This window comes from Perissodus microlepis, chromosome 7 (assembly GCF_051167445.1).
Source record: "Perissodus microlepis isolate ML-2025 ecotype Zambia chromosome 7, ASM5116744v1, whole genome shotgun sequence".
Classification (NCBI taxonomy): Eukaryota; Metazoa; Chordata; class Actinopteri; order Cichliformes; family Cichlidae; genus Perissodus; species Perissodus microlepis.
The window spans coordinates 12,727,926-12,740,639 of NC_140467.1; the positions used below are offsets into that span (position 1 = coordinate 12,727,926).

The 12,714-nt window shown below is 39.5% G+C and overlaps 1 protein-coding gene across 1 annotated transcript; it reads right to left on the reverse strand.

Moving 5' to 3' along the window:
• Positions 1–447: 447 nt before the first annotated feature.
• On the reverse strand, positions 448–12,406 carry stra6 (signaling receptor and transporter of retinol STRA6). The gene is made up of 17 exons (XM_084933496.1): positions 12,005–12,406; positions 10,795–10,861; positions 9,950–10,032; positions 9,155–9,288; positions 8,576–8,742; positions 7,628–7,753; positions 6,899–6,969; positions 6,312–6,391; positions 6,012–6,073; positions 5,578–5,740; positions 5,332–5,407; positions 4,811–4,944; positions 3,956–4,073; positions 3,574–3,675; positions 3,318–3,481; positions 2,587–2,724; positions 448–1,496 (listed from the first exon to the last, which is right to left on the reverse strand). Exons 1-17 carry the CDS (start codon positions 12,055–12,057, stop codon positions 1,258–1,260), a joined length of 1,977 nt encoding a protein of 658 aa, XP_084789622.1. The 5' UTR covers positions 12,058–12,406; the 3' UTR covers positions 448–1,257.
• Positions 12,407–12,714: the final 308 nt, after the last annotated feature.

Below are 12,714 nucleotides of genomic sequence, written 5' to 3' on the forward strand. Positions count from 1 at the left end.
AAATTATCACACTACACAAGTGGATTTAAATTAATATCTTATATAAAAATGTGAAATGTTAATAGGGGAATGTTTATCAAAACACTTAAGCAGTTACCAGAGTCTTAGAATTACGTTTCAACAATTTTTCTTGCAGCAAGGACTCCTACAGAGTACAGCAATGTACAGAGGAGGACTAAAGCCTACAGTGTCTAGGCTTCATTTATAGTATACAGGGTTCATCCTGAGTTTTACGAGCACTTACATCTATGGAAATTCCCATGAAGACATGCTGAGACCGGTGGTCTTATTTCTGCTACCGCAGCTGTTCGGCTTCCGGTTAGTTTGAGGGTCAGTTTCCTTTTCAAAAGCCCCTTTCCCGTTGCAAGTGCACTCATGCATATATTAGTTGAGCAATAGCTTAACAAAATTTCCCATCAGAGTGATTAAAAAAAAACAGGAGAAAACTGTATTTTTCATTTTATTTTCACAGTTATCAGGGAAAAAAACAATCGGATGTGTATATTTTCATTTAAACGTTGGCAGGCTTAAATGCGCAGACAAATGGTGAAATATCACGGAACATTTGAAACAAGAAGATGTTTATTTGACAAGAACTGGAAATACTGGAAACAGTAAGATGTTTTTGACTTAAAAGTCTACAAATTAAAACAGAATAAATATACAGTTTATTCCACAGGTTAATATCAGTCACACAATGCGTGTAGCCTAAAGATGGGGGGAAAAGAGAATTTATTGGCCACAGTATGACAATGGTTCATTATTTATATTCATAAATAGTCAGATGTTCTGTATTTCTGCCCTTCTCTGTCACTCTATATATGAACTCCCATTCAAAGAGATGATTCATTGGCTTGTGCATCCATGTTTTTAGTTGGATGACCATCATTTTACATTATCTGCATTGAATGATGAAAATAATACATGATTAAAGGCTATTAGTGCAAATGAGTTCTATCCCAAAATAAGCACATACATGTTTAGAAAATTATTTTTTTAAGTGTGTTTACTAGGTGATCAGTGCCACACAAGCATTCCCATCAGACTGGAGACTGAGGTCCTCACAGACAGGAGAACATGAAAAGCACAGGAGGGACTCCGAATCTCCAGACGTTTAGGAAAGACTTGGTGAATATCTTTACACTAGGCACTGAGCTATAATGCATGTATTTCACCAAATGCAGACAAATAGTACAAATGCAGACCCAAACCGGACGAGACTCTGCAGCCAGTACATAATCAGTATCGCATTCTTGATTAGTTGCTGGCAGCGGCTTCTGCCTCCTTGGTCGTAGCCTCCTTTTTGCTCTCCTCCCTGGTGCTGCGGTTCAGGCTTCCATTCAGAAAGCTGTCTGTGGTCTGACGCTGGAAGTGCTTCCTGGTGCCCACAAGGGAGGGGTTGTTGACCAGGGTGTAGAGGAGCTGCCAGTGCCTGCGGGCTCTCTTGGCAATGGACACTTTATTCTGCTTCTTATCCTGCTGGACGAGCTGGATCCCTGAGGACATTCAGACATCATGATTGCACCAAAAGGTATGACATCTATAAGTCCTATGTAATGACATCTAAGGATAACCCTTTTTCTATTTTAAACTGAAATTGGAAAAGGGTGATTTGTGGGCCTCCCAAAAGACACCCTATATTCAGCAGATAGAGTAATAATAGAAAGCAATCATATTTTAATCCTCTAAGCATGGTGGGAGCATACTGGGCTTTCCATTAACACGCTGAAAGCCAAAGCCCCTTGGGCTGAATGAATATGTAACAGGCAATTAGCGTAGCTCATCTGTGTAATCAGCTACTGGAGAAGTAATCACTGTAATACAATAGATTATTCCCGATAATACATTGTTTTCTAGATGCAAACAAGCAACATCTCCATGGCACGTTTCTAATTGGACTCAGCTGTGTCTAAATTCCACAACAACCGCTGAATCCTGGCGGATTTTCTTGTTAATTTGTCAGTGTAATGCATGTCCTGCTGTCATGATATGTTAGCGACCATCAGTCTCTTCCTTTGTGTGTCAGTGGCGTTGCTGCAGATCTGCGGTCCACCCTAAAGCACCCGTTCACACTTTGGATTAACGCAAGTTGTTAATATAAAAGATACAATATAGCACCTATATTACAGGATGCAGAGTCATAACGACAGTTTATTCGTTTATTACTAATATGATTAGGACAGGCAGCCGGACTCCAAGCTATTCTGCTCTGAGACTCAATTTGCTCTTAGCATATTAAATCAGAGCTGCCTTCATTTTCACTGTACGTGCAGCAAAGTGAGATGATCTGATTATGTGTTACAGTGACCTGCTATTAAATTCTAAACACCCCAGAGAAATTAAAGATGCTACAGCACTTTTAATACAGGTATTAAGCTGATTTTGAGCTTTAAGAATAATCTGGAGAAAATGTCTTAATGTCATGAAACAACTGAAACAATGAGCTGATCCTATTAACAAAGACTACCTGTGTGCAGTGGTCACTCTTCTGTGCCATTAAAAAAACCCAAAAAACACCACAATGTGCTTTTTTTGTCCACACATGGAGAACAGTCTGTGGTGTGGATTGAGTTTTGTGCTACAGACCTTCTTCAGCATCTCGTGACCTCTGTCCAGCTTTGGTGTCCTGGCCCACAGACTGCAGCAGCATCCCACAGAAGGCCTTCATCACAGGGTGAGACTGGCTCACCTCGATCTTCAGATAATGAGCATAGCAGCGGTAGGCTGCAGGCAGACGTAGGGAGGGGTGAATCATTCTGACTGGGCAAAAGCAATAAACACACAGGACTGCGCCCCATGTTGGCTTTGAGGCAATCACACATAATGACCATACAATCACACTTTTTTTCTCTCTTTTTTAACCACCTGCTTTTTCTGACAGCAAATCTGCAGACATTTCCATGCAATTAGAGTCCCTGCCCTGCACAGAATACAGATATCATATGAGCTGCAGTGAGCTGGCAGGAGGATAAAGTGGGCAGGATGCAAATTTCTAACCTCTAAGTGGGATCAGAAGAAGTGCTTTTTCTCATAGAAAATTGCTTCCACAATGCTTTCACAAACATAAAAGCATGTTGCTATTACCTATTAATATGTTAACGTCCTGTTTCTGAGTCCAAAGAGAAAAAAATGGGAACTATTAAATATTTATTAGCCCTCTCTAAGCAATAGATGGATGCTAAAAAGTGCCAATAATTGATGAAGAAAGTGTTTTTTAGCTAAGCTACAATCCTTCTAATAATGACAGCATGTTCACTATTACAGAAATGGACACTATACTGATTCTAACCTGCATACACGTCAGTTATCTCGCTCACCTGGGTCAAAAACCTCCACATTGCGGTTAAGAAGACTGATATCCATACGTCCCATGTGGACAATGTTGAACAGGGCTGTGATGATCATGCGCCAGATTCCCAGTATCACCCCGATCAAAACATTAACAGGAAACATCAGGTATGTCAGCAGGAACAGATTACCCCTGTGAGATAAATTAGAATGCATCAAATCAAAATCAGGCAGTAAAATTATGTAAGTACAGGAAAATGTACGGTAGAAAATGCAGTAAATCACCTGTTGTCCAGATCTCGTGTGCCTCCTGTCTTTTTGATGAAGCAAAACCTGGCGGTGATGTGTTGAATCAACACAGCCAGGAGAAGCATGAGCCAGAAAGGCCTGAAAAGGTGAAACCCACATAGAAGGAGCAGTGATTAAAGCGCAAAAAACATTTGTAGCTGGCAGGAAATTGTACAACATACACAGAGAATGTTGTCGATTGAAAAACACTCCAGGTGTCAAATTTCAAACCTAGCAGCACCACTGCACAGATACTCTCAGGCCTGGATTTACGACAACTTGTGTTTGTATCTTTTTTTATTTATTTTTTTTTACAAGGTCACAACATTAAAATAGCTAAAACTGAAAGCTGAGAGACACCAAGAATTATATCACTCACCACATGCTCCACAGGACCTGAAAGAGAATCAGATTCTGTCTGTGGAGGACAGGTATGATAACAAGGAAGACTGCAATCAGAAGGCAGAGGAAGAACACTATGGTCTGGATGATCATGCCTGCGGGGGAGAGATCAGAGCTTTACAGTCTTAGCACTTAGACACTATCCAGCATCCAACAGATCTACAGTGGTCACCCCACTGTAGAAGGCTCGAATACTCTGATATGTCTCTGCCCGAGCTGGTCGATTGAAAGAATTGCTTTTAGGCAATATTTAAGGAGCATGAACAGAAATAATACAAATATCTAACAGAATTTGGAAACTGGATATATAAGAATTGGTAGCGAGCACAGTTATGTCAAAAACAGGATGTAAAGATGTTAAAAATTGCTGAGGTTTGTGTTTGGAGTGAAAAAGGATGATCAGGACTTGGAAAAAACAAATCATAGGGACAGTTAAGGTTGGAGAGTTCACAGAAAAGTGAAAGAGGTTTGGGGAGTTGATGTGGATGTGTGTGGTGGAGAGATACTGAGTATACTGAGGGAAGGATTGTGAAAATGAGCAGCAAAGGAAGAGGAAAAGCGAAAGGCCAAAGGAGTTAATGTGTGTGGTGAGAGAAGACATCCAGGGCATTTCTGTGATGAACAGATGAAGAACAGATGATCAGTGATCTACTGTGCTGACCCCTAATTAGAACAGTCAACAGAAAACTATGAGCGGGCATGCTGAACTCTTCCCTGAATATGGATTTACATACAGAAAATTCATCATAGTTTTGTCTCTAACTTGTTTTATTTAAAGTAGAAACAATATATAGAAAATCTAAATAACAACAATCTTTCAGAGTAACTGTACCAATGCAGATGTGAGCTGCTGTAAAGCTGGTGTATCCCATCCAGCAGACGAGTGCAGGCCGGGAAGCTCTGATATTTCTCTGACAGTTGTAAACATTATAGCTATCGCCTCTGTACAGCCCTTTCAGATTTGACCTACGGAAGGTAAAACACAATTAAAACAATGCGACACTATGGAATACATAAACTAGTTCAGCCCCAACTGTATAAATCACATAGTAAATTGAAGAAGCAATTTAGCAAGGGATAGACTGAATACTCAATTCAATACTTGACTCAGAAATCCATTTATTTTAATGCTATGCCATTTCTGGTAATGGCACAGTATTTCATTTTTCTTCTTAATAGCCATTTTCAATTGCAGCAGCAGTTAACACAGACTAAATGCTTCCCTGTCTGCATGATTAGTACTCTATTATGTTATAATAACCATGGCATTATAATGAAGTAGCCAGAATGCAAAGGAAATTCAATGCAAAACAACAACAAAAAAGGGAAAAAGTGCAATCACAGACAACCTACCGATGCAGAACCATAGATCGCATGAGCATAGCCAGGTTGACCAATCCAGACAGGGTCATTGCTGAAATATAACACACTGCAGAAACATTGGCACATGACATTCAGGTTTTTTAATGTGGAACAATGTCAATCTTGAACAGTAAAATTGTACAAAATAAATGCATCAAAAATAAAGGGCATAGCGTTATGTACGTGTGCATCTCTCATATTTCTAAATGGCTTCTCTTGTTGTCTTGTGTCACTTACCCTCTACACACCACATGTAATAAACCACTATCCGAACCACTTCATGTTTGTCTGGAGACAGCATGATTCTGAAACCAGCTAAAAGGTTTGCAACGTCTTCATTGACTCCCAAACGAGCAGTCTGGAGAGACGGCACGACTGCTGAGATCAGCAGAAGACCCATCTAAGAGGGAAAAAAGGACATTCATTAATAGCCAGTGAAGCTACTCTTAAATGCTCATGCAATAACTTTTATGGATGTGGAAATAAAATGAAACACGTCATGATAATATTCGGAGCTTGGCTGAAGTTCTTGAGTTAGGATAAGACAGTTTGAGAGATTCTGCTCTCTCTTTCTACACCAAGCCATGCAATTATGTCTCTCCTTGTGTGTTTTGTTACCATTTATGAAATATACAGGGATTATTGCGTTTAATAGTAGCTGTGGTAGTTACCTGATACAGGGTTATGAAAGACACAACACCAGATATAGCCAGCTTCAGCGGAAAACGGAAAGCTGCATGAAAACAGTAAAGGTGTAGAAATATTAAGTTAACAGGATTACATATTGTTTTTCCAAATCAGATCTAAGCATATTTGTACTGCACACATTGTGTATTCATGCAGTTGCTTCACATGACCACCTTCTGTATAAATGACCAATTCAGTAATTATTCCAAGAAGAGTTTGACCAGTTTTAACGCCTAATATGTGCATGACATGGTATTAAGCAGGTCCCAGACAAATATATTTACCATCCTCTGGTGTATAAATGTAAGATTTCGCAGCATCGGTTATTCTTTGGGGGAGTTTAGGCTTGTCTGTGCTCGACGTGCTGAAGCGAAAGGTGAAAAAAATGAAAGTTAAATTAAAAATTTAAATTGTAAACAGCGTTTTAAACCTCAGGGAACTCATGGGGTAAGGCAAAATATATATGAATGAATGAACCAACTTTAAACACATTCTTTTTTTAAATCTGTTTCTACTTAGGCTAAAACTTTGGGCTCTTTGTTGCAGTACCACTGCTGCCAGTGGTACTGGTACACTGTACAAAGTGGATGGAATAATGACACACACCTCTACCTAAATTCTTCAGCTTCACTTCAGATCAATAGCTCGATGGTTAAAACTTGGACACAACGGTGAAAAAAAAAAAACATGTTTGTTCTAAAATCCCTAAAATGGTCAGTTCTTGAAAACCACTGCTGTTATTTTGCTGAGCCTCTCTCTGCTATGCTGAAACAAACTGTTTACTTCACTACATTCGAACTGTAGGAACACAGAGATGGCTATGTAACAGCACAGCAAATCAATGTTTTTGATAAGAGGCAACAATTCTCACCTGATTTTGGTAGACTTTTTCTTATTGAGCATTTTCTTGACATAGTCTCTATAGTAGCTGCTGCTCAGATCCTAAAAGAAGAGCAATCATATAAGTAACCAAATTTGGGGAGACATAAATTATTGAGTCAGGCTTTAATGTACCTTAACACCTTTGGACATCTGTGTCTTTAAGTTCTATCTACATGTAAATGTATTTGCTAAAGTATGAAAAAAAAAGCCTCCTTGCATTAAGGTTCATGGTGCCGGACATTGGGGATGTGACTCATACACCAGCCGATCCCGACATCCAGTTTTGTCACACCATGCCAAGATTAGCATCAAATAAACACAGCATTGTGTCTCCTCATTGCAAAAACAAGGTAACCTTTTCATAAACCGATCAAGAACATAACGCAAACCAATTACGTCAAATCTACTTAAAATGATTAGGTCACAGATGTGCCGTGTCGGACTTCACGTTTCCCCTCAGCCTAGACTTTATGAGCATAATAAGCCTGTAGATTACAAGGCAGCTTATACAGGCTTCTCATGTCCACAGATTCAAAGGAAATGTGAGTCTCAGTAAGAGTTTTTTGTTAAAGGTCAGGTTCACACAAATGTAGACTATTAATACATACAATTGTTTCGAGTATGTTATGCAAGAAGCCCAAACAATTAGTGACATAAGAGCTGTTCAACAAAAATGACTCAATGAAGTCAGAAAAACTGCTCTCAGATCAATACTCACCTCTGTAGCATTGTTCTTTTCAGTGCCCTTTAAGCCCTTGAACAGAAGAAGGGGATACTGAAAGCTAAGGAATGCCAAGCAAGCAATCTGGGGCAGGCTGGAGAAAAGAGAGTAGTGTTTGTGTATCTGCAAAGAGGTAAAAAAGAAAAAGAAAAAGATTTTAAATCACTTAGAGACTTGATTTGGGAGTTTGGGGATTAAGCGCTGGGAATACATTTTGCAAAAATAGCTTTTTATGTTTGTTGTGGTGAAAGTCTGTACGCTGGCCAAATCAATTCTCACCTGCCACACAAACATCTGAAACCTCCACTGACCGCACATCTCGTATCTAACTTGACAACTGAAATGTATTTTGAAAAGTAGCTGGCTATGAACTAAACGTGGATAGATTTTCTTACTAAATATGTAATTCTGTGTAATTTACTCTATTGTTTTTATGTGATTTAGCTCAAAACCTCACTAATATATTTTTTAAAGAAGGCCATCACACACAGTGTACTCTGGATGTGACATATTACTGAGACACACTAAAGTGATTAAGTGTGACAAAGCCTCTTGATTAAGACCAGCAGACAGTGGAACTAATTGTTTTGAGTCACAGGCATTCATAGGTCTGAAAACCTTAACAACTTGGACGTGGCACAAGATTTGGGATTGGGTAAGCTTTTAAAAATCCCAACCTTGTATCCATGGATCTATCTCAAATCCCCAATATTCATCTATTGAAATCCCATCTTTTGTAGATACTACAGACCAGCTTTGTTTGGTAGTCAGTGTGTTTCCAGACAAGAACAAACCAGCTTTGTTTTTGAAATGACCCTTTATATTGAGACAGATGACAGACAACAAAGAAAGTGACTCAATCCTGGAGCAGACTCATTGTAACAAAATAAACCACTTATAAATGAACTGGAGCTAATTATGACAATGAAAGTGATCTGTGCTTACCACTGGTGTTTTTGGGCAGTCAATTATCTGCCAGACCAGAATACCAAAGTGTGTCCAAGACAAGAGGCTACCGAGTACATAGCCAACTTTATTATGTAAAGTGCCACATGCCAGGAGAGGGTAGTATAGTGCGGGGTAAAAGAAGACTCCCAGAATCACCCAGTTCTCTGCAAATACAACAGAAATATGAGAAGACCAAGTTTGAAGGAGCTACAACTCTTATTGTACCATACCACAGACCAAAACTCTTGCTGAAACTATAGTTGATTTAGGCTGCATTTCTTACTCTGCTGAACCCTCTACTGTTTAGGGATTGTGCAACGTTGCAGGGGACCAGCTGCCTGCTGTCCTTTGTTATGTAATTTCAGACACAAAGCTTCTTGCCAAGCTTACAACCAAACTCCAGAGTTTAAAATAACATAGGAGCAAAATAATCCAGTTATATAAGGCAGACATTTAACACTATTTTTGTGTATGGAGACATGTCAGCCTATTGGTTTTAACTGCTAAGATAACTCACAAAGTTATGGGACAAGCAAATGTTAAAATTGTTTGCTGGAATGATCATGACGACCTCACGTTTGTTAGCGGTGTCTGTTGTGAAGGGGAGAGGGTTTGGCGATATGAGCAGGCCCCACAGTTTGCACAAGAGCACTCCAAACACAGCCACTGCCAAGCCCTTGTGCTGCGTATGGTCCAGGAAGTTCACCGGACTGTGAATAAAGCAGCAGGTATTTAGAGCTCACTTGACATCCTCCTCACATTTGGATAAAACAGTTACTGATCAAGTGAGAAATGATGAAACTTAAAAGGAACATTTTTAAGTTTTCACTAGAAAACTTTAAAAAATGACAGCTCAGTTAGAGAAGATAGAGACAGAGAATTTTCTAATTCATGTAGCATGAAAATAAGGCTTTGATTTTTAAAGTTTTAACCTAAAGTTTCAAACGGATCACTTGAATGTTCTCACCTGAATCCAGTTCAGGTTTTTGCCATAGTTTTAGTCACTGACCAATGAACAGCAGAAATGTGGGATAATTGAATGTCATCTTGACTTGAGATTTAATTAATAAATAAAGTGACAAACAAACTAAACCATGTTTCCAATTGATTTAAGGTCTTACCCAAAGCTAATAAACACAATTAGCACCTGCTACATTTAAAACTCACCTCAAATGCCAAATTATCCCTACAATAGATTCTGCTATAGCTTCTGCACATAAAGCTTCATGTCACTGTTAAATAGATGGAAGCCAGTAGACAGGTAGACTGAAAATCTGGGTGAGAGTAATAGTAGGGTACAGGACGCGTCTCTAAAAACTGGATTTTCAATTTCACCTGTGAAACTGTAAGATAAAGTAAAGTGAGGCTCACCTGAGTAAACCTGGGAGTCCTTTCTGTCTGTCGCCGACCTTCATGCGCCTTGCCAACACTGCCAGAATCAGCATGACAACAAGCTAAAAGGAGAATAGACCTCAGTTAGCCCACCATAGCTCACTACAGCCCACTATGCAGCTTATGCTTCACTCTGCATCAGGCAAAAAAAAAAAGGGAAAAATGATGGGGTGTCTGTGATACAAAAGGCCAAACACCAGCGTCTGACTAATGCTCCCCAAGAATGTTGCTTGAATGAAGTTCAATGACCTGTCATGACCTGAGACACATTTAGAAAGCAGAAATGGGGGAAAAAAGCTAGACTATAAGTCTGGACCGACTACAAAGACCATCCATAATCAGTTAATGAAGGAACTTCATCATGAAAACACAAATGTACTTATCATTAAACCTAAAATGGCAAATCTGTGTTCAGTGATTATACAAATGTTTTGTAATGTAGTGCTTAACAACTTCTAAATTTGAAAAATTATATCTCAGTTTAGTCAGAATGTGGGCTACAAATAGCTTTCTTTTTATTATTCCTGTAAGTGCAGCGTTTAATAAGCAGCAAAACATTAGGCAAAAACAATTTTCTAATATGGATCACGCTTGTGATCACATAACAGGATTATTTGTTCCTGGGATCATTGCCAAAGGGTTCGCAAAACTTCCTTCAAACCAACATTTTTGTACATTTTTAAAACTTGAATGCAATTAGAAACGAAAGAAACGCAAACCTTGATGTCTCAGTGTGGCACATCATTACACGCCTGACAACAGGATGTAATATACAGGACAGTTTAATGTGGTGTCATATTAATCCAAGAAGACTGCGGACTTACAGATATCACAGTGATGCATATATGATAGAGCCTGTCGTCAGCAGTAGGGTCACAGGGAGGGATTACTCTAAAACAAATGGAGCAAAACATTCACGTGAGTAAAATATAACTGAAGGCTTTTGAGTCACTGCACTGACCTTCAGTATACCTCATTAACCTTTTCACACTTTCCCTATCAGAGCCATTTGTGGTTGGAAACTCTGCAGCTGAAATCCCGCAGCAGAGATTTGCATGTTAAACGGATTGGTATCGGCGTGACAGGGAAACAACAAATGCCTATGTTCATGTTCCTGTGCTCTAGAAGAGCAGGAATGCCTGGTCATGGGGTTGTAATTACAATTCAGAGAAGGCCTCACACATCAACCACTTACTTTATCATCTGTGAGCATAAAGATGGCAGCTTCCAGAATAGATGTTTCAATATTTCCTACCTTTCTAAACAATCTGTGAATTCCTAACTTGCTATTTTATAACAATGTGAAAAAATTAAATTATAGCCAGCTCTCAGTGGTGCAGCAGTTTATGCTTCATAAACTGACAGGGAGCTATATTAGAGGCCCAAGACTAGCTACAACTCAATACAGTATTATTTTTTTACAACAGCAAAATGGCTTTTTAGCTAAACATGGCAGCTTCTTCAACCATACTTCATTCGTGTTGTTCATCTGGAGGCATCATTTCTTTTATTAACTACCCCGTACCAGTGAAAACATAATGGATTTTAACAACATAGAAAAGCAATTTGGACAAAAGGAGCTAAGAGGAAAAAGCTTCACTGTGGGATACATCATGGATCTTTAAGCGGTATCATATAAAGTGCAACTTGGTAACATTTTGGGTGTGAAATATTCATACAGACAAATGTTTAAAAAGTCTAACTTTTTTCCAATAACTTCCACAGACATTTCCAGGACAACCTACAACCTCAAAAGATGAAAAGAATACAGCCTCGACATGATAAATAATAAGAACTGAAAGAAGACCACACACTGACGCTGGCGCTAGCACTGCAGAAGTGTGCCAAGTGTCACCTAATACCAATGAGAGGAGAATCTCACAGAGACATTGTTCACCCTCAGAGAAAGTTTTAAGAACTACTAATAAACATCAAACAAAGTGCAGACTAATTTTAAGCAAAGATTTAAAAGCATTAAAAGTAAAATAGCATTAACTTGAAAGAATTCAACTTAAATCTTAAGACTTTACTTACTCTGGTTCAATTTTGGATGGCAGTGGATCCAATTCTGGGTAGTCATAGTCCATTGCGACTTCTCTTTATCAAAAGAGTCCCACGTCTTACAAAAGATCTGGAGTTCTTTTAACCACAAAGTGGCACACAGCTGTGATTACCTTGTCTCCAAGGCAAAAGTGTCTTCCAAATCCCACGCTGGACTCAGTTGCTGCTGCAAGTGTCCTTGTTTCCCTGTGTTTGGTCTACTTGCACTCAGACTCAGCTACCCTCCTTCACTGCATTCAGGTGACCTGGTCCCACTGTGGAGCTGAGAGTAATGTGACAGGTCCTGGCTGCAGCGCGTTGCCTCTACCTTCCAAAGGCCCTATTTCAGCTCAGGGTTACCACCGCACCAAGAGCCTGGGGAAGAGAGCGAGAGGGGGGCAGGGTGTGAAAGAAGGGAAAAATGTGGAGATCTGGGTAGCCAATCTGTAAGGCCACCTGTGGCTTACAGGGATTACATCTACTTTTGGAGTTGTGTTATTGGACCTGTGGCCGGTGGCTGCAGTGGTCAGGTGTGCAGAGTTATAAAACTCCAGCTGGGACTATGTGGGTAGCTGGGAGCTATGAGCCTTTTCTATCGGAGCCATCAGAGTTCCACGTTGATAACATGGAAATTCAGGTGTTGTTCCTTTCAGTCATGGTTCAGGTGCATTTGCTAAAGGTTACCCAAACTAAATCCAGGAAAC